A 23178-nucleotide genomic window follows, 5' to 3' on the forward strand; every position below is an offset into this window, starting at 1 on the left:
TTACCTATTATTAATACTGACAAGTCTGATAAAATACAGGAGCCAGTAGTCTCAGAGTTGAAGTTATATCAGGATTGCTAATAGCCTAATCTGAGTTTGAGATACCTATTATCATAAATTGTTATTAGTCATGAATTCCCATCAGAGCAGTTTTGTCAGCCAGGCTTCCATAATGATAATGGTTTTCATTCATAGCAACAATTATTTTTTGATATATGTACCACTATCAGACCCTTCAATGTGGTGGGTTTTTGTGTTTTTTTTTTTTTTTTTAATTCAAAAGGGTACAGATTCTTAGAGGCTTGAAGTGCTGAGAATTATGGATCACATGAAGTAAAATGCTTATTTTGTGTCCATGATGAGGACAGTTAACATATTTAACTGCTTTGCTCTCTTTGCTACTATGCCTAACTCTGATTATAATGGGGTCAGAGGTGAATGGGACATTTAGTTATTCCAGGATATGTACAGAATAGCTAATATTATAGGAGGAAAAAAAAAGAAAGAAAAGAAAATAATAAACTTGAGCTGTGAATTATACATTATCGGGAATTTTTATACTTCATAAATTTGTCTTGCCAGAGTAAGGAAAAAAATGAATACTAAAATAGTCTGAGAAGAAAAAGTGAAAGGAAGAAAAGGGGTAGTATGTTCTTTTTTGTGTGTGTTTTCTTTATTTACTGGTTTTGGAAAAAATTGAGTATTTGCAGTTGTTAAAGTGAGGTATATCTAAAGGATACACTCTTGTCTTCAGAATGATCATGTATGTATTTGTTCAGCTTTACATATACTTTGTTTAATTTTGGATAAAATATAAAAGTTATTTTAAAACAATAAACTAAACGTATTTGTCAGTAACAGTTGCTGGCAGCCAACAAAGTTCTAAAGCCATGAGGGATTTTTTTCATATTTAAAAGCCTACAATTTAATCCTGTATATTTTAGTTTTACAACTAGATTATCAAAAATAAATTCCCTTTTCTGAAATACACTCTGACTTCCAGTGCACCAGTAAACCATTTACTGGACACAAACTGCTTGATGTATCTAATTTAAAATAATTTACAAGGAAAGAAAAAAATTATTTGAGAATTCTAACCAAAAAACACAAACCCACCCATAGCATTACAAAGAGTACTCAGATTTTTCTCATCTTAATTTTTCCCTTTCCTTGACAGTGATTTGTTGTCTTCCAATTATGTGGAGATTTACTATGAAGATGGAAAACCAAAATTTTCTAAGGTATTGTGCTCTTAAACTGTGTCATAATGTTTTTTCTGAGTGAACGATGCTAAAAGAATGTTGAAAAAAAAATTTCCAATACTTAAAAACATCAGAAGACTTTTCCCAGACATACAAGGTAACTGTGATCTCATCTTGTGAAGATGCTTCAGTAATTCAAGAAGAATTGTAGAAAAAAGGGAAAGCCATGTGTCAGGGTGAAGGGTGAACAGTTTTAGGTGTTAGTACTGAGGATGATGCTATTACTGCCAGAACAATTTCATCTTGCAAAATACAGGGAGGGGAGGGGTTGAAGTCACCATCAGTATAGCCTTAATTAATTATTTACATGTCCTTAGCACAAACTGCAAGGGGAAGAGATAATGGTAATACAAGACATTCAAACAAACCAAAAAACTTGCAGTGCTTTTTCTTTGCAAGAATTATACAGCAGTGAAACAGAAAATGAAAGACCTAGCTCCACAGGTTAAGATTTCCGTTATCAAAAAATCAACATGTGGCTTGACATCCAATTAATTATGTTTATCAAACTACCTCCCAAATTGAATTCAGTACTATAGACTATTGATACAAAGACAAAGAGATTAAAGTTATGCAAGATAGTTCAGCCCTGACTAAGGGGAACCGGGTCAGTCTTTTTGTTTGTTATAGTATCAAAATGAGGTTATAAACTACATTTTCAGGGAATGACTTTTTTAATATTTGATATGAATGCTGAAATATTTGTTGTGAGCTTATTACATGTGAAATACAGCTATTTAGAGTGAAAGAAAGCAAGCATTTATGTTGCATTTATGCCTTCAGCAAATTGGGACTGTTGTTTGTCCAGGCATTAGAGGTCTAGTTTATTGCTTTGCTCTTATTATAGAGAATGTCAAATAATATATTGCTCATTGTGACAAAATTAAACAATTACATTGCAATATATTGTTTTCTTCCACTGAAAAAGAGAAATAGTTTCATGTAACATACCAAGGAAATTGTTTCATTAAGACTTAGTACTCTACAGAATAGGCAAAATGCTAAATGATGCAAGAAAGCAAATCCCTCTGGCATTTAGACAAGCTCATGCAATTGGCAGCTGCAGCACTAGCATTGAGCACTGCGGTTGCTGAATCATGAATCTGCCTGGAAAATTATATTAGAACTTTAGACTCAGCAAATGGACTACCTTTGCACACTGCAGTAACTTGATGAAAAACTTCCTAGGGAATGTTTCCTGAATTGATTTATTTAAAAACAATAATAGAGTTCTTGAGGTCACATTAATAAGTATAGAAAGTAAAAATTTTGTGCAGGAGATCATAGAATGGTAGGGGTTGGAAGGAACCTTTAGAGATCATCTAATCCAACCACCCTGCAGAAACAGGTTCACCTAGATCAGGTCGCATAGGAACATGTCCAGGTGGGTCTTGAAGACCTCCAAGGAAGGAGACTCCACAACCCCTCTGGGCAGCCTGTGCCACTGCTTTGTCACCCTCACAGTGAAATAGCTCTTTCTTATATTTAAGTGGAACTTTTTGTGTTTCAGCTTCATCCCATTACCCCTTGTCCTGTTGCTACCTACTATAGAAAAAAGGGATGCCCCAACCTCCTGACACCCACCCTTTAGATATTTATAAATGTTAATAAGATCTCCTCTCATTTTCCTCCAGACTAAACAGCCCCAGTTCCCGCAGCCTTTCCCCATATGAAAGATGTTCCATTGCTCTGATCATCTTGGTGGCCCTGCATTGGACTCTCTCCAGCACTTCCCTGTCCCTCTTGTGAGCTGAGGAGCGCAGAACTGGACACAGTACTCCAGATGAGGCCTCACCAGGGCAGAGTAGAGAGGGAGAAGAACCTCCCTTGACCTGCTGGCCACACTCCTCTTGATGCATCCCAGGATGCCTTTTGCTTTCTTGGCCACAAGGACTGTGTCCTGGTCTTTTGCATTATCTTATAATCTTTTTTAGACCTGTTTTATATCTTGGTGTGGACATAAGTAAGTGAAAACTTGATGAAAAACATTGTATTTTCTAGAAATGGGTAGTTTTTTACAAGAGTGAAAAGACTGAGAACAAACATCAATTTCTGAATGCAGCGTGTCCAGGTGACCGAGAACGCCAATAGCATCCTGGTTTGTATCGGAAATAGTGTGAGCAGAAGGACCAGGGAAGTGATTGTCCCTCTGTACTTGGCTCTGATGAGGTTACACCTTGAGTGTTGTGTTCAGTTTTGGGTCCCTCACTCCAAGAGGGACATGGAGTGCTGGAGTGTGCCAAGAGATGAGCAACGGAGCTGATGAAGGGTCTGGAGAACAAGTTGAATGAGGAGCAGTTGAGGGAGGTGGGGTGTTTAGCCTGGAGAAGAGGAGAGCAGACCTTATCACTACAACTACCTGAGAGGAGGTTGTAGTGAGATGGGTGTTGGTTTCTTTTCCCAAGCTACAAGTGACAGAGAGGAAATGGCCTCAAGTTGTACCAGGGAAGATTTAGTTTAAATAATAGGAACAATTTTTTCACGGAAGGATTCTTGAGTATTGGAACAGGCTGCCTAGGGAAGTGATTGAGTCACCATACCTGGAGGTATTCAAAAGATACGTAGATACTTAGAGACATGGTTTGGTGGTGGACATAGTGCTTGGTTAGTGGTTGAACTTGATGATCTTAAAGGTCTTTTCAAATCTAAACAATTCTATGATTCTGTGATTGGTTGTGTTTTGGTTTTTTTTTTAAATTTTGGTGTTTTTTTTACTTGAATGACTGTAAAAAAAATATTGAAAAGCTACTTGAGTAAGAAAGATAATCACAATATATTTGTTAAAAAGTGTGGCTTATGTTCTAACTGATGGAAAGGTAAACAGAGTGATAGCTTTCTGTGTAGTACTTCAATTTAATCATTCACAATACTCTTAGGATTGTCAATCAGAACATAACTTATTCAATAAGATGCAAAATAGAAATAATGTTGTGTATACTTAAAGTGTTTACATTTCTGATACTTCCTTGAGTTATGAGAATTGCGGAAGGAGTGAGTCCAATACGCTTGAAATTCAGATGACTTCTGACAACAGAATTAATAATATTTTGATAAGGAATGGTACACTTTTAAAACAATGTGTGAGAGAGACAACCGCACCTAAGGGGTTCTAATAAAACTTTTGAGAATACTTTTAATCTTTAGTTTAGCTATTTTTGATAGACATTAAAGACAAGCTACTTAAATTAGGTAAATTGGTGTTGTTCAGATTTTCACATTTTAGCTTTACTGACTTACATCAGCAGATTTTCTGGTATTTAACAGCTTCCAAATTCACTAATCTTTTTTCTTTAGAAAAGTCAAAGTCAAGAATTTAAATATGTACTGATCACAGTTTTTTATGTAGTTTACCTAATTTAAAAAAAAAAAAAAATCTCTAATATTTTAACACACTTGTAGGAAACTTAAATGTTGTGGTTATTTAAAGAAAAAAAATGTAGGACCTTGTCTAAAACATGGGTGCTGACTTCCTTACAAAGACAGAAATTGAGTTTGCGTTTGGAATTTTATGCAGTTAAAATCAGTAGTTGACTTTTAGTATCCTTTTGATATGTTACAATAAAAATGTAACCGTACACTTTAGTGTTGCTAAACTGGATTACATTTTTTACTCATCTTTAGTGAATCCAGATCTAAGCCAAATACATGGCAGTTAATGAACACTATATCACTTGTAATTTTAATAGACCTAGAAGTCATAAAGAAGCAATTTAATACTCATGTAACCTGCATTGTATAATGTTTTAGTAGAATCAATTTAGAGCAAAGAAATGCACTTAAAAGAAAGATCAAGAATGCTGTTACTTCAACAAAAGAATGACTCATGACTTGAATACTTATATAAACTTGTCCTTACTGGACTAAGTTTTTCTCTTACAAGCAATTAGGGCTAGTCATTGGTGTAATCACTGCTTTATTTGAAATTTTACCTAATGCAAGTTGTTAGATCTTTTTTTACTTGATTTTAAGCAACAGACATTAAATCAGGGTAATATTGTGTGTGTGTGTGATTGTTTGTTTGTTTTTAAACATTCTTAGGGTGGAGAGCATTGTTACTATCATGGAAATATCAGAGGTATCAAAGATTCCAAAGTTGCTCTTTCAACTTGTAATGGACTTCAGTAAGTGCACGTTCTCATTCTTCAAGGCTATGAGCTAATTTTTACTCTTCATTATTATCTCTTAATATGTGAAGGACTGAAACTCTACAGGGCCAAAAATTTTTGATGTTTTGGAATGCCAGTACTAGCTGTGCCAAACAGTATCATTGGGCTTAAATTCTTTTGATGCTGTCTCATGAAACCTTTGAATATGGTAAGCACAGAAAAATATTTCACCAAATTACTTACTATGATAAAGGATAAACAAGAATTGTACTTTAGCAGTTTGCATTCTCAATAATCATGTATGATTATTCTGTCAGCCAGTAGAAAAATTCACTTTTTTGCTAGATTGTACAAGGAAAAAATGTTAGAAATATGTCTTTACTAAGATTAGTTATTATTGAGTGCAACTGAGCTGTTGGCTATATTCTAGGTGCTAATGTCTGTCTTAGGACTTCCTTTTTCCAAGGTCAAATCTTTGCTGGTTTGGTGCTTTGTCATTGTAATGCCATTATATTCAGTGTTAGTACATTAAAATGTGCCTGAAGTGTAAAAGAAACTTACTAGCTTTACCCATATGCAGTAGTAATGAACATATATGGAATTTATTTTAATACTAATTTTTTAAATATTGTTTTTTTCAGCCCAGAGTTTTGTTTTGTCTCATCAAAAATCATATCCTAGAGTTAAATTAATTACCATGTGGTCCTAAATATCAGATTATTTTTTCTCTGTATTCTAGTGGCATGTTTGAAGACAGTACTTATTTGTACTTGATAGAACCAATGGATCTGACCCATAGCACAGTAAGTTTTTTTAATCTAATTTACTTGGTTAGGGAAAGAGAGTGCTCAAGTAAGTAAAAGTATTGGAATAAATTAATAAATTAGTTACTTCTCTCATGCATTTGTATGAAATAAAAAGCATTTTAAAACACTTGATGGGAATATATTTAAGGCAAGAATTGTGTAAATAGGAATTAGCTAAGATTTCTCTCTGCTTTTCTTTTATCTTTCTTTTTCCTAATGATTGTTGATCGTTTAGATGTTGGGATTAGACTAATACGATTGATAAATGCTTTTTGACAGTCCATAACCATTTGCTATGGAAACAGTCTGACCTAGTACTTTAACTAAAGGATTTATAAATTCATAGGAGGGATCTCTGGAAGTTATTTTTTCAAAGCTCTCTAAATAGTTGGATCAGATTGTTTTTGACCTATTGTGTTTCCATGAAGAGTTTAATGATGTGCAGATAATTATGTCTGTTACACTTTGTACATGTAAAGTAGTTGTTATATAGCTTAAATTATTCTCATCCAGCATGTTAAAATATATGACTGTGTTGGATCAACATGTAGGGCTGCAGTTGAGCAAATATCTTGCTATTATTCTTGTACTTCATTTTAAGTATTATAATGCAACTGTTCCTAAAACTTTAGCTGTTATTAGAACTGACTCAATTTCATAGACAACAGTAAAACCAGGTAGATTTCTAGCTTTTGAGTGGTTCAAGGATTTGGGTGATTTTCAGAGAAATTATTCTGAAATATGGAGACAGATACTTGTATCCTGTTTGGTCTGTAGGATACATTCCAAATGGGGCAATAAAACTTTCAAGCTTGTCTTGCTCAAATACTTACCAGTATACGACAAATAATGTAATGCTGCAGAACTGATACCTTTTACTGACTAGAGCTGAACTTGCAGTGCAAAGAAAGATCTGCAAAATCTGACGCTTGACATTTTCAAAGGAACTAGATCAGTATTCAGAAGAATCTGTATCATTTGGATGGTCGATGATTGGGCTGTAAATGAAGCTGTGGAGACACAAGAAAATACTATGTCCAAAAAGAGCAATGTTATATGATTTTATTTCCTTTTGCTGCAATTAGATACGTTTTTCTTCATAAATAGTAATAGTTGCTTTTCATCTGTTGGAGGAAGATTTCAACTGGATACATACTGTCTAATTTGATTTATTCAAATAAATGGTTTATATTCTCTAACGCTAAGGCTTTTAAAGGACTTCTTTCAAGTAATCGCAAAGACACCTGTGCTACTTCTGTTTTGTAGGCCAGTAAATGTGCTGAAGCAGAGACTTCATGAGTTGCTCAAGATTGCAAATAGATTGTTTCAAATTACTACTATGCCAAATTGGTACTATGGTTGCAAGCATTTTAGGTAAAAATTTTTAAAAAAAGACAAATATTGAAGCAAGTGCCTCACTTTTCACTTGACATAATTGATCAGAAGAAAATGTCATGTATTTTTCTTGTCAGGAGAGTAAAAGCAGGCCACATATTGTCCAAAGAACTTACGGAACACAAGCCTCCAAGCAGTTACAGGACCTTGGTATGTTTTTGCTTATGTTACAAGCTTTTCAATGTTGGAAATAATTGCATATGTAACTTGAAAAATTTGAATATTAGACTGTCTATATAAAATTTGTAAGTATTTAGAAAAACTTTAAAAACAAATGCTTAACCTGACTTATTTTTGCAATTGTTGCAACGGAATTTAGAGTTGTCAAAAAGCAGCTGAAATACTTCCATCCATGAAGATCTGTATTTAGCTTTCTTCTGCAAGTCATTTAGTCAGTGGTAATGGGGTAGTTTTAGCCCTGGCTGAGTGCCAGATGCCCATGAAGTCATTCTATCATTCCCCTTCCTAAACTGGACAAGGGAGAGAGGAATAAAACCAGATTCGTGAGTTGAGATAAGGACAGGGATATCACTCGGTAATTAGTGTCATGATTTGATTTATGAATGAGCAATCAAAACAGCAGGGAAATGAGAAATAAAAATGAATCTTAAAACATCTCCCCCTACCCTTTTCCCAGGACTCTCCCTCCTTTAACTCTCCTTCCTTTACCCCCAGCAGCACAGGGAATAGGGATTATTGTCCATTCATTACAGATGGACTTTGCCACTGCTGCTTCTCAAAGGGAGGCCTCCCCACACTTCCCACTGCTACAGTGTGAGGTCCTTTCCACAGGAGAGAGTCCTCCATGAACTTCTTCAATGTGGTTCCTTCCTGTGGGCCACAGTTCTTCACAAACTGCTCCAGCATGAGGCCTTCCATGGGGGCAGCTCCTCATACCCTGCCCCAACGTGGGTCATCCACCAGCAGAACAGTCCTTCAGGGACAGACTGCTCCAGACTGAGTCCCTCACACGATCACAAGTCTTGACAGCAAACCTGCTCTGGCCTGGGCTTCTCTCTTCCCACGGGCTCCCAGGTCCTGTGTGGAACTTGCTGTGATATGGGCTTCCCATGGAATCACAGCCTCCTTCAGGCATCCACCTGCAGTGACCTGGAGTCTTCCACAGCAGAGGATCTCTGCTCCCCTGTGGACTGCAGGGGCACAGCTGCCTCACCATGGTCCTCACCACAGTTCACAGGGGAATCTTTCTTCCACGGCCTAAGCACCCTCCTCCCCTCCTTCTCCACTGACCTTGGGGTGTGCAGAGATGTTTTCACATTCTCACTCCCTGTTGCTGCTGTACTTTTGCAACTGCAGTACAACTTCTTCCCCTTCTCAAACATATCATTCAAAGAGGTGTTACCTCAGTCACTAATTGGCCAGGCCTTGGTCAGCGTGGGTCCATCTTAAAATTGACTGGTACTGGCCCTGTCAGCTACAGGGGAAGCTTCTGGCAGTCTTTGTTTAAAGAAACCACCCCTGTAGCACCACCACTCTTGAAATCTGGCCTAGACAAAACCACTACAGGTAGTAGTGCTATTGAGGACCCAAGATAGAATATATGTATTCTAAGCCTGAGTTACAGTCTCTTCCCTTTTGTGGTTTAATTCTAACTTCAGATTTCTGAATTACTTCAGTTTTGATATGAGACATCTTACATTTTGTGTATTTTAAAAAGTAAACTTCTGTATAGCAAAGCTTCTTCTAACTTTAGTAATCTACTTTTAGTCTGAACAGTGTGCATAAGTAGTTTAAAAAAATGCCATGAAATTCTTAAATTGTAATTTGTACAGAGACTGAATCTAGTTCTGAATGGCCCTTTCTGTCTGAACTACAGTGGCTGAGGAGAAAGAGAAGAAAGAGAGCGGTGAGTACAGTGTGATCCTGACTTTATAAAAGCAAAACCAAACCCTCTGATTCTGGATTTTTTTTCAGTTGAAAGAACATAGGCTTTAAAAAACAAGTATTTTTTTATAGCTTGACATTGTCGTATAACACAATTACAAAATGATAAACCAAGAAGATCATTCTTAAACAGAATATTTGGAGAAGTGTGGATAAACTTTCTAAAAACAGCAATACTAGACATCAATTAGATGGAAATTTTACGGTGAAAATGAGTTTAGAATTTAAAGTTTTGAATACTTGAGGATAAAGAGTAATTTTGAGTGAAGACTTGCTCTTTTGTAAATACTTGACTTTATTTTCATTTTGCTTTATAAGTAGCACGATTAAATGAAAAAAATCAAATGAGGGCACACAAGTGGGTTACTGAGAACAAGTGGACGGTCCTCATGATCTGTACATGTGTATATATTAGGAGAATAATTGAGTTAAGGAAGATAAATATGCATTTCTTCACTGAGTTGCACAAGGCACAGCGTATTTTTTGGGGGGTGCATCTATTTTCAGTAATTTCCTTCCTTATTAAATCTGTAATGAGCAATACAGTAAACCAAGAGTTTTTATGATTTGAGATTTTTCTCTGTTGTGAAAATAGAAAAGAAGGAAGCAATGGTTGTTTCTCCACTGAATCAGAAGAAATATACTATATATTCTTAATTATGTGACTAATTTTCAAGCAATGTCTATCATAATTCACTAAATTACAGGAGCTGTGATTATTTACCCTAGTTGAATGCCTGAGGCAGTTTTAACAGGTTTACATAGCCCAGGTAATATTTATGTGTAAGCCTATTAAGTCAGTGGTAGTTATTTTTGAAAATCAATACAACTTCATGATTTCTCGAAGAATTTTTTTAATCCATCAGGTATCTCGTGGTGTCTTTGAGGAAATGAAATATCTGGAGCTCATGATTGTCAATGACAATAAAATGGTAAGTATGACAATTCAATGGTAATCTTTCTTTTGATTGTAACTTGTAGATTTGTACAAATCTGTGCAAAGCTGTATGCACTGTGCTCCATCAGTTACTTTTGGGTCAAATATGTCACTTCTCTGCAGCTGTTAAGATTTGTACTGTAAGACAGTATAGGCCATAACACCTAGTAGTGCTTAATGGTTTCTTGCTAGGACTTTAGACCACAAGATTTTTTTTTCTCTTACAGTTGTCGGTGGCTCAGAGGCAGGCAGTAGTTCTTTTCAAGCACTAAAATGGGTAGACTGAAGGAAGCATTGACAGTGGGAGTTTAGGCTGCCAGTCCAGGAGCACTAAATTAACCTGTCCAGTTTGCTGTTACCAGGAGGTTCCCGGCGGCAGGTCTTCAGCCATTTTGGCCAGTGTGTGGTGAAGTGGTCAATACTATGGATTTTCACAAAATTTTTCTTTCCTGTAGCACTGAAGATACAGCTGAACATATTTAATTAAGTTGTTGCATGTTTTTCTGACAAACTCCACTAAATTTCTGGTTTAGGATCTGTTTTTAAACATGTTAGGTCGTATATTGCTATTAATTTTGGGATTTAAGTACTTCCATGAAAACTGAGAACATTTTCCAAACTGTATTATTTCACCTTTCCCAATCTGGAAAAGTTTGAGATCGGCTTGAAATAAACAAAATGCCTTCCTTCCCTCTTTCCCCATTATTCTGTTCTAATATTGTGATTCCCTAGGTAGCAGAGTCCTGTGATATGAATATTCAGCATACATCCTAAGCATCTGCTAACACTGTAGCTGAAAATGCTTTGTATATAGGCAAGGAAGTTTCTACAAACTGATATTATAAGGTCTTTGAGTATTTAAACTTGCTATGAATGTGCTGGAGCATTGTGGTACTTAGTGGTGAAAAACTGCATGTGTAAAAAAAAAAAAAGTCACATGAATGAGTGTCAATTAATTTTGATAAACCTTTAGTTAACTATATGGCACTTGTCCATATAAAACTAGATTGCTTGTACAAAAGTGACTGAAATTTAAAATCTGTTATCTAATTATATACTGTGTGCCACTTTTCTGACTTTCAATTTGAGAAAGAGATGATTTAATTTTAAAAGCATACTCCAGTTTTACTTTCACCTTCGCACCAAGAATGATTCTGGAAAATAGGAGATTTGTCTGTTCTGTAATTCTGATTTTGGCAGGTAGTTAATCTAACTTATTTGATGACAGTAGTTACTTAGATGCTCAGAGAAGAGTCAAACCCACTTGTCTCAAGGCCTCTTTTTAGGTACTGTATTTCAGAGTGGGAATAGCTGACACTTCCATGAAATTCGATAATGTTTGCTCATGAGATGATGAGACTTGTTGCTCAAGTAGTTGAAATTAAGCCATGGATTTATGTTCCGATACCGTAGCAGCATCTTTGGAAAATTTTACTTGGAATGGGGGGGACTTCTGGGACACAATGAGGAAAGATATGAAACACCTGTTAATAGTATGCACAGAAATGAGGAAGCACAACTTATAGTACAGCTCATCTAAGTCTATAGATATGGAAAAACATTTGCAGTTGCAACTTAATTCAACTTAACTCTTTCCACATTCAAGCACACATTTACTTCTATCATGCACTCCTTCATCTTTTTTTGGCTGTTTGTATAACTAATGCTGATTTTTATAAAAGTCTGGTACTATACTAGAGGAAGGATGCCTCTGCCAAGGGCTTTATACAGGGCAAGTACTAAAAGCTGTTTCTTCGTGTCTCATAGTCATGGAATGTGGTTAGTACAGTATGATACTAAGCACAGTTTCAGTGAGTACAACATCCTCTCAATTTGAGCTCACGTTTATGTTCATGTTTACCTGAAATTTTCTGTTGAATATTTGAACTTAGATTCTAAATAGAATATTTCTTGTGACTAAATGCCCCTTTTCTAGATGTGAAAGACTGCCTAGCATACATGACTTTCTTTACCTTCCAGGGATTCTTGAAAATGAGATATAGGCTGTTATCTGAAAAACTTTTTGAGTTTTTTCCTTACTCTTTCTTAAAATGTTAGTTCTCCTTTTTTTTTTTTCTGTAAAAATAAAGAATTACTAATAAATATTTAAGTTCTCACTGTGTTCTACTTCTCTTTTTTAGTTCAGAAAACACCGTTCTTCAAATGCTTACACAAACAATTTTGCAAAGTCTGTGGTAAACCTTGTAGATGCTGTAAGTATCAATGTTTCTTGTGAAAACTGAATCACTGACTTTTTTTAGTTTAGTTCTGTATTTTAAAAGTTAACATTAACAGATACCAGGAAAAAAATAGCGGTTATAAAAATTACACTTAAAAACTCATTTCCAGTTCCTCTGCAGGTGAATATCCTGAGGTGAAGCCACCAGATTATCCTTGGCATTTTTCATAAAGCTTGTAGCTGACAGTGTTTGCCCTTGGCAATGAGGATTTAAAACTTGAAGGAGCTTCCAGTATCTGTCATTGCTTAAGAAGGAAATGTAATCACATTTGGATTTGTGAAACAAATCTAACCACAAGTGGTTGAAACTGTAAGTTCTCAAAGGATACACGTATCTATTGGGAGAAAGCGTGTGAAACATTCTCCTTTATAAAGCTGTATTTATAGCTTAAAACCAAACAAAATCCCATTGCAGTACATTATAAGCGAGAACACTGACAGATACTGTAATTGTGTTTAAAAAAAAAAAAAAAAGTGTAATTGTGATTAAATTTAGAAAAATTTCACATGGAACAAATACATTGAAAGTAAGATTTGTGGGATTTTTTTTTTTATTTCATTTTTTTACATACTTGTAGTGATTACACAAGTTACAGAGCTGTGTTCCTAGTGAAAACAGGATAGGTTCTCTAGCAGTGATGAAAACAACAGCTAGCAAAGTTCTGACTCAAAGTCCCCTTTCAATGTGATATTAATGATACCAGTAAAACTATGTGACATGATTCAGTGCAAAACATTGTCAACAGTTTCATTCAGAGTAAGCAAAACAGTATTTGTTCTTAATACCTTACAGATACAGTATTATGTATGTATATTGAAAATGTAGATGCATATATTTTTAATACATAAAATACTGGAAGTGTTTTGGAATATTTTTGTGTAAAAGTTTGAAAACGCAAGTAATCAGAAGAAAGTTACCAGAGCAGATAAAAGTATAAGTAACTCAGATGTTTCTGCAATTGATATTGGATGTTCTCAGAGAAAGGGTGGCATCTTCATTTTTTGCTCATCTGATCATTATTTCTCTCTATTTCTTCTGCATTTTAACAAAGATTATTTGATCTGTCTGTCTTTTCTCTGACTATTCCTTCTGTTTTTCCATTTTTATTTGTGGTATATGTGTACACAGAAACATACAACTTCGGTGTAGAATTCAATCCACTCATAGAGATCTGACAAAGTGAGATCTTAATAACCTTTTCCTCAAACAAAGCATGAAATGGAGCAGGAATTTCTGCCTTGTTATGCCCTTGTGTTCATAGGGAGTGGGCTATATTTCTGATATATTATTGGGAAAAGGATAGTGACTATCAGACTTCCAGGTTCTCTGCCCCCTTTTCCATTCTTTCCTTCCCATTTGCTTCAGGAAACAGTTTTGCTTTATCGATCCGTCTATAAATACTTTCTGGGTTTAATTTTATTGATTTTTGGCACATCATTAGGCATCTTCTATGTCCTCAGTCTGTCTTAGATTGGAGCATGCTAATATTCCTTTTTCCTTCAAAATTCTTGGACAAAATTGAGTTTAGTTGGTTGCTCTCTCTGCTTCTATATTTGTTGCCTTTTTTTCCTAAACTGAATCTTATGCATTGACTTTTTTTATAAGAATAATACTGCCTTGATAAAAGACACTAGCATGCTTGTCAGTGCTAGTTTATTCAGTATAACTGCTGGAAGGTGTTTGCAATTCATGTTGTATATTGTAGGTATAATTTGAAAGAAAGATAATAAAAGTGTATATTTAATATGACACCTCATGGAAGTGACCACATAACTTGTCTTTTGTGCATTTTATGCAGTAGACAGTCAAAGGATTAATTATGCAGTGTGTTTAGATCATAACTAAGTATGATCAGTAAGTGTTCCTCATGTCACGTGTAAAACTGTTAATGAGCAGATTGTCTAGTGTGTGTTTTGTAGATCTGCAAGTTCTGATAAACCTTAGTTAATAAAATTTGGCTGTTTATGACCAGAAGCTAAAGAGATCAAAAGTTTTATTTCAGAATCAAGTATCCATGCATATGGATCTTTCAAAACAGTTTTGTTATTATTAGGGCCTGATTGTTGTTTCCTTGTATATTGCTATAGTGACTTAATAGAGGACGTAACATTCTTATTGAATTCTTACATTCTTGCTTGAGTAGCGTAAAGCAATCATACTGTAAATTAAAATCTGTCATGAATTAAGTTCTAGATATATTGGAGAACCAAGAAGTTATTTAATCTTGACTTAAGAATTGGCTTTGTTTAATCTTTTCTTTTTCCTTGAGATGGCCCAGTATACCTTTACATTTCTTCTTTGATTTTTGTGCAGGTTTTCTGCCAAATTTGGTGATGAAATTATTTAACATGATAATTTTAAAGAAAAGAGGATTACTCAAAAAAAAAGAGCTGCAAGTTGTTTTTTGTCATTTGTTTTTGCTTTGTCCTCTAAACTCCCAAAAATACGTTGATCAGAATACTAACTTACAGGAAGTCCAAGGCATTACAAGCTGTTTCCCCCGTTTCTGTCTTGCTTTATCCCTCTCGTCCTTCCACTTTACTTATTGGCCAACTGTGCTTGTTTGACCCAGTGTTCTACTCCTGTTCCTGTCCCATCTCTGCCCTCAGATATATAAGGAACAGCTGAACACCAGGGTGGTTCTTGTTGCTGTGGAAACTTGGACAGAACGAGATCGTATTAATATTCAACCTGACCCTCTGCAGATGCTTCATGACTTCTCCAAGTATCGCCAGCAACACATCAAGCAGCATGCTGATGCTGTGCATTTGCTCTCGTATGTATCATTATTCAATGGTTTAGACTATTACAGTTTTATGTATTTTTCTATTTGCTACTTTTGTCTACCTGTCTCTTCTTGCTTATTTTTTTTTCTGGGTACTATGTCATTCAGCCTCTGTCTTCCTTATTAAGCTTAATCTATGTTTTAACATGTTAGTTTCTTTTTAATAGGTGTAGTATATCATAGAATATGTCATGGTCACGTTGATATATATTTGTAATGGAATTTTAGTGTCTTTGCAACCTGGAGACTGTCACATATTTGAAGTGTCTTCTGATAAGTCCTTAAGGACACCTAGTTTTGCAAATCAGATGTGTAAGGTACTGCTTTCCCACTGAAGAGCAGAAGAGGGCAGAGCTGACAGTAATATGTGTTGCCACAAGAGCGTTCCAGGTACTATATTTATTCGAACACGTATCTGCAATGATGATTTGTTAGTGGAAGGTCTTCTCCTTTAGAGCTGTAATGAATTGTTCCTCAGACATAATGCATTTTGAGGGGTAATTCTACTTGCATTACTAGGAACATTAACTTTGAGTAATGGTGTTTTTTTACTTCATGGCATCCTAAGCAAAGAGGAGGAAGAGCATATTCCCCTGTGCAGCATAAAAAGCATAAAGATCTTAAACCTTCTCCCAGCAGCATGAAATACTACAAGAATGGAGTGACATGTTTTCCCTGTGATTCTCCTATCATTCATCTTCTGCAGGGAAAGATAGAAATAGGGGATGAAGAGTTTTTCTCCAGCCTCTCTCATAACTGTATTGCCTTAATACAGTCACTGCAACTGGCAGTGTTAATTGCCTTTTGCATAGTTGTATGCATATGTTGTGTCACTTACTGAAGAGTTTCTCTTTGGGCAAACAAACAAAAGTTCTCAGTTCTGCACAGTGAAAAATACCAAAAGTAAACTGAAATACAGGAAGTTGCATTTAAACATAGGGAAGAAAACCCCTTTCACAGTGATGGCGGTCAGGGGCTGGAACAGTTTGCCCTGAGGTGCTGTGTAGTGCATATGCTTGGAGATACTCAAATGCTGGTGGAATGTGGTCCTGAGCAGCCTTGTCCAGCTGAGCCTCCTTGGAACAAAGGGACTGAACTAGATCACTTCCAGAAGTATCTGCCAACCTCATCTCTTGCTGTGGTTCTGCCTGTTGTAAGGTGTCTAGGTTTAAGCACGTAGTGTAGCTAAGCTGCAGTTTGAAAGTTCTGATGGCTGTCAGAATGTTCTGAAAGCAACCCAACAAACAAAAACGTGGCTCAAGTATCTTGTAATTTAAAAAAACCAAAAGGGATATTGATTCTGCTACTGTATTATTTGTTGTGCATGCCCAAGGCTGTGTAGACTTGTTATGCCTATCAAGTTGGACTGGGCTGGAGGATGGCAAATGTAACACCTATCTGCAAGAAGGGCAGAAAGGAGGAGCCAGGGCACTACACACCTGTCAGCCTGACCTCAGTGTGAGTGAAAGTTTTGGAGCAGATTGCTTTTAGTGCCATCCTGACACACATACAGGACAACCAAGGATTCAGGCCCAGTCAGGATGGCTTTATGAAAGGCAGGTCCTGCTTAAATAACCTGGTTTCCTTCTATGAGAAGGTAATGAGGGAAATGCTGTGGATGTGATCTACCTGGACTTCAGTAAAGCCTTCAACAGTCTTCCACACCATCTTCCTGGAGAAATGTACTGCCTGTGGCTTGGTATTAGGTGGAAAACTGACTGGATGGCTGGGCCCAGAGAGTAGTGTAGAATGGAGTGAAATCCTGTTGATGACTGTTCATCAGTGGTGTTCCGAAGGGCATGGTGTTGGGACCAGTTCTGTTTAATATCTTTGTGAATGATCTGGATGAGGGGATTGAGTGTCTACTCAGTGAGTTTGCAGATAACACCAAACTGGGCAGGAGCATGCATCTGCCTGAGGGCAGGAAAGCCCTTCAGATGGATCTGGACAGGCTGGATCAATGGACTGTCACATGAGGTTCAGCAAGGCCAAGTGCCAAGTCCTGCACTTGGACCACAACAACCCCGTGCAGTGCTACAGGCTTGGGGCAGAATGACTGGAAAACTATCTGTCAGAAAAGGGCCTGGGGGTGTTGATCAACAGTGGCTGAACATAAGCCAGCAGTTTGCCCAGGTGGCAAAGAAGGCCAATGACATCCTGCCTTGTATCAGGAATAGTGGGAGCAGAAGGACCAGGGAAGTGATTGTCCCCCAGTACTTGGTGCTGGTGAGGATGCACCTTGAGTGCTGTGGTCCCATTTGGGCCCCTCACTACGAGAAAGACACTGAGATGCCGGAACATGTCCAGAGATGGGCAATGAAGCTGGTGAAGGGTCTAGAGCACAAGTTGGATGAGAAGCGGCTGAGGGAGCTGAGGATGTTTAACCAGGAGGAGACTGAGAGGAGATAGGGTCACTCTACAGCTACCTGAAAGGAGATTATAGTGAGGTGGGGGTCAATCTCTTCTCTTCAGTAAAGAATGATAGGACACGAGGAAATAGGCTCAAGTTGCACTGGGAAAATTTAGATTGAATATTAGGAAGAACTTCTTCACTGAGAGGGTTATTAAGCATTGGAATGGGCTGCCCAGGGAGGTGGTGGAGTCAGTATCCCTAGAGATATTCGTAAGACACATAGATGAGGTGCTGAGAGATGTAGTTTAGTTCTGTGATGGGCCTGACGGTGTGAGGTTAGTGGTTGGATGTAATGATCTTAGAAGTCTCTTCAAACCATAATGATTCTATTAATCTATGAAGTTAAAATAGCTGTCATTCATAATAATTTCTATACAATTTATAGAATAAGTTGTATCTTCCAGGATAAATTAACCAAATTATTTGGGGCTTTGCTACTCTCTTTAAAAAGAGTACTTAAATAAAATTATTATGTGGTATATCAGTTGTTCAGAACTGCCTCCCACAGTGATTAACTGTAAATGAAAGGAGGCAGGTTTAAAGAGCAGTGTTAAATTACTTTTCCTTTAGGTATACTTCTCAGTCTTTCATTTGAACTTGAGAATTGTTGAATAAGTTTGGATTAAGAGAATAATTAAAAAATTATTAACACTGATATGTTTTAATACAGAATCCTTCACAGATTATAAATTTCACTGTGTTGTTAACTTTTTAAAGGAAATATTGTAATTGTATTTTCTTAGAAATCTGGTACTCTAGCTTTCTCTGCTTGGTTACTTTGGTTCTGACATTACAAGATAAAAATAGAGTTTTGGTCGACATTTATATTGACTCTTGATGTCAGTGTTCTGTTTGTAAAGTTGCAGTTGCTTTTGATGTTAGATGAGGATTAATGTGTGCATAGTATGTGTGAAAGTGGGATCTTTCAATGAGTTGTTCATTCCCAATGTCAGTATGTTAATATTTTCTTTATTTTTGTTTGTAAGGAATGTGACATTTCATTACAAAAGGAGCAGCTTAAGTTACTTTGGAGGGGTTTGCTCTGTAACCAGAGGAGTGGGAGTGAATGAGGTAATTTCTTTTTGTCCTGACTGAAATACAATAGGAACTGTGGACTATAATCATAGATTTTGTATGTTTTATCATTCATTAAAGATAACTTAAAAAGTTAGGCTTCTCACAACCATGTACTTGTATCATTAAACTACTTCTCACTGTGGTTTTCTTTGGAAAAGGCATTTTTTTCTGTCTGAATTATTTTCTTAATGAAATCTTAGATTGAGTTTTAGTGTATTTGACAGGGATTAAGACTCAAAAATCTTGGACATGAGTATTTGAAATATAGCACTGAACATTCTCTTGGGTCCTGCCTCTATAAGAGGTTTAATCTTCTGAGGCACCTATGATGTGTAATTCTTAATGATTTTTAAATATTAAAATTAAAACAATGTGATCCCTGTGAATTGATTTTTATTTTTAGAATTTTTTTTCCCCAGTGCAACGTTAAATTAATAATGAAAATCTCATGGTTTAACATGGGTTAATCATACTATACAAAACTTATATCAAACGGACTCCCTTCTGTAGGTGGAATAGTAGACAGATCTATCAGGTTAAGAGAGGAAATTTTTTCTGTTATCTGCTTCATTGTGTTTATTTTCCTTATAGTACACAGAATTTTACACTGTACAGAATGACTGAAGCAGTAGGTACGCGGTAAGCCAGAATGAGCTGATATAGTGTTCATTGTGGTAACTTACATCTTTTTTTTTTTTCAATTGCACTCCTCTTGAAATGCAGTATGGCCTCCCTTTGGCCATGGCACAGGAACTAGCGCAAAGTCTTGCTCAGAACCTTGGAATACAATGGGAGCCAGCTGCCAGGAAACCGAGTATGTACATGGGACAAGAAGTCTTTTGTCCTCCTTAGCTAAATATATAAACTCTTCTGTTGTCATATTTGAAACAGATACAAAACTTGCTCTAACTGTAACACAAGACTTGCTGCTTTTACCTACCACAATGAAACCTGTAATTCCTATTGCTGACTTCTTCAAATACTAAAAAATCCTGATTTATAATCAAAGAAACAGCAAGAAGCTGTAACCTAATCCAGGGTGACATTTACTCAATGTACTTTGCTGCTTCACAGCAAGAAGATTAGGATGATGTGGCCTTAATGTGTGTAGAGTGTAGGTACAAAAGTGGCTGCAAAAGTTCTTTTTGGGGATAAAGAAAACTGTTGGTTTCTTCCGCTTATTTCTTGAAGGCAATTTGACTATTTTCTCTAATTCTTCTTCAAAAAACATGAATGATAATGCTGACTTTATTTTAGATTCACTTCAAGAAACTGTGAAGATGTTTAGGGAATGTTGTGTGAAGCACTGCTTTTGAATAGTGTAAACTTGGAAATTGCTAAAATATTTTCTATGTAATTGTTTGTTTGATCATGGGTCAAACTGAGTTAATGTAACTTGGAAATCACAATATTTTTAAACTGTAAGATTTATTTGAAATTTTTTAAAATGAGTTTTTAAAATGATAGCTTAGTTACCTTATTTAGATACCCTTTCTAGAGAAAGTTGAATGAAAGATGTGGATAGTACAGAAAAAAACAATATCAATAATCTGTGACTGTTTCCTATGGAGAAAAGGTGTGGATTTGTTGTAATAACTAGAATGCAAAATCTTTCTTCTTGAAAATATTACTGCCTTGGTAGATAATTTTTATGAGTAGTTTATAACTGCTGTTTTACCAGCCATAAGATATTGATCTTTTATTTTATGAATTTGGTCACTACTTACTTACAGCTATAGCATGTAAGTAAACTGTAAATCCATTTTCACTCAGTTATTTTCTCTAATGAACGTTTGATTGGTTGTTTCACATATTGCTATGAATAATTCTATGCCAAAGGGAAAAAACTTAGCTTGTCCAGGAACAATTCTCCTTCAGGGTATTCTGTACATATCTTAGAGAGGAGAAAATGTGAGCATTTTTAATCATCAGTATCTTGTGTAGTGTACGTGCCCGTGTGCTGCCTGTTTAGAGAGCATAGAATCACAGAATGGTAGGGGTCCCTTCCAACCTTTAGAGATCATCTAGTCCAACCACCCTGCAGAAGCAGGTTCACCTAGATCAGGTCACATAGGAACACGTCCAGGTGGGTCTTGAAGACCTCCAAGGAAGGAGCCTCCACAACCCCTCAGGGCAGCCTGTTCCACTGCTCCATCACCCTCACAGTGAAATAGTATTTCTTAGTTAACTGGAACTTTCTGTGTTTCAGCTTCATCCCATTACCCCTTGTCCTTTTGCTAGCTACTATAGAAAAAAGGGATGTCCCAACCTCCTGACACCCACCCTTTAAATATTTATAAATGTTAATAAGATCTCCTCTCAATCTCCTCCAGACTAAACAGCCCCAGTTCCCGCAGCCTTTCCTCATATGAAAGATGTTCCACACCCCTGATCATCTTGGTGGCCCTGCATTGGACTCTCTCCAGAACTTCCCTGTCCCTCTTGAGCTGAGGAGCGCAGAACTGGACACAGTACTCCAGATTGTTCTGTTTTGCTTCTCCCCCCACCCCCCAAGTCCCTTAGGTTAAAGACCTCTTCATTAAATTTGCTAGTCTACTCTCAGATAATCCAATACCTTTATGGGAGAGACAGAACAAGCTGTCTCCTCTAGCTGGGAAACAGGGCAGGACAGGGAATGCAATAAGTGCCCTTCATCTGCACACTGGGCTGAGATACGGAAGGCTGACCACCCTGAGAAAGAGCCAAACTGGGGAGGAGCCTCCCGCACCTGTCCAGGGAAACCTGTGTGTAGCATACAGGGAGAATGTTGCCATCTATTTTTAGCTTTCTGTATTGCCTGAAACTTTGTGTCCATTCAAAGAACCTGCACATAGAGTAATTGGAAAGCACCAGTTTTCTGTTAGATATATTAGTATCTCTTCAACTGAGCTGATTTCTTTTTTAGGACTAGAGTCTGTAGAACCAAGCAACCATCTAATCTTTGTATAATTAGTTATGGTCCATTTTTATAGTTAGCACTTTATATTTTTTGTATGCATATTTATAACTGCTTTCCTTTTCCATTACATTTTGGTCTTGTCTGAGAAGAGTGTGACTGCACTGAATCCTGGGGTGGTTGCATCATGGAGGAAACAGGGTAGGTCATAACTATCAGTAATTGAGGACTCTGGAATGAGTTTGTAGTTTACCTCATGACATAAATATTTACGTACTGGGTTTTGTCCATGTATTTTAGTACTACTAAAGGAAAAACTAGAAGCAGGTGAAACAAGCCAAACATATAGATCAATAGTTTAAATTTTCAGCAATTAATTCCCTTTGCTATTCACATTTTATTAACTTATTTATAAATCTTATCTTTTGAAGTGCAATGCACTGTATTCACTAATGCTTTGCTATACTTAAAATATTTGAAAAGTAAAGAATACATACTTTTCGTTAAATAAATCCAATTATACTTTTTACATGTAGTGGAAAAAATGTTACTATACAGTTTTGATAAGTGATACTTCTGTTTTCCTCCTAATTTTAATTATTTTTCCCCCAATTCCTTCAAAATTGTTTTGAGCAAACAATTGGCAAATGATTAGTGTGTCTTCCAGTGTGAGAGCTTGGAAGATATGAAATGAGACTAGCAAATAGCTGACAAAAACCACGATTAAATTGTTCTTCTACCCGTCTGTAATTAAGCTGTGAAACTTCTTGCTGTAGCATTTTGTAGCTACTTTTCTTGGGGGAAATACAATTAAGATTATTAAGTAAGGCAAAACAATGCTTCCTGACAAAGTAATTGAACTGAAAATTGTTGGAAGATAGAAAAATAATTTGCAAGTAGTAGTACCATGATCTGTTCTCTAGACATATTCTTAAGGCCAAAATCAGAGATGAGATTTGGGCAAAGTGTTGGGTTTTTTTTAGTCTACTCTATACAGGTGATCTTTTGATTACAATTACTTTTACTTTTTAAACTAACTTTATTAGCAGGATCAGATGAATTGAACATCTTGAAATCTTGTCACGAAATGAGGGAACTGGAATCTCTTAAACTGAAGCTGCAGGGAGAAGAAACCCAAGAGAATATTTGATTATGCATGCAATCTAGAGAGTTTATAGCAGCTGTTATGATAATGAGGTTTCACATTATTAAGAAGATTAGAAGACCATGGTTTCTGTATAATGAAAATATAGAAATGCAGAATGTTTAAAACTTTTTCTGTTCTGATTTTATTATTTGAGGATAAGACTGAGCTTGACGTGCTGTTGCACACAGTGATTGTAGGAAACTGGAATT

General features: G+C 36.3%; 1 protein-coding gene across 1 annotated transcript in view; it reads left to right on the forward strand.

The window, feature by feature from the left end:
• The window catches only part of ADAM23 (ADAM metallopeptidase domain 23), a 70357-nt gene that overhangs the window by 18283 nt on the left and 28896 nt on the right, over positions 1-23178 (forward strand). Inside the window, 11 exon segments of the mRNA XM_062004835.1 lie at positions 1178-1241; positions 5301-5383; positions 6108-6171; positions 7647-7719; positions 9363-9436; positions 10341-10406; positions 12553-12624; positions 15261-15427; positions 18836-18920; positions 19650-19740; positions 21975-22023. Coding sequence (XP_061860819.1) covers positions 1178-1241; positions 5301-5383; positions 6108-6171; positions 7647-7719; positions 9363-9436; positions 10341-10406; positions 12553-12624; positions 15261-15427; positions 18836-18920; positions 19650-19740; positions 21975-22023 — 888 coding nt within the window.

This window comes from Colius striatus, chromosome 11 (genome assembly GCF_028858725.1).
Source record: "Colius striatus isolate bColStr4 chromosome 11, bColStr4.1.hap1, whole genome shotgun sequence".
Taxonomy (NCBI): domain Eukaryota; kingdom Metazoa; phylum Chordata; class Aves; order Coliiformes; family Coliidae; genus Colius; species Colius striatus.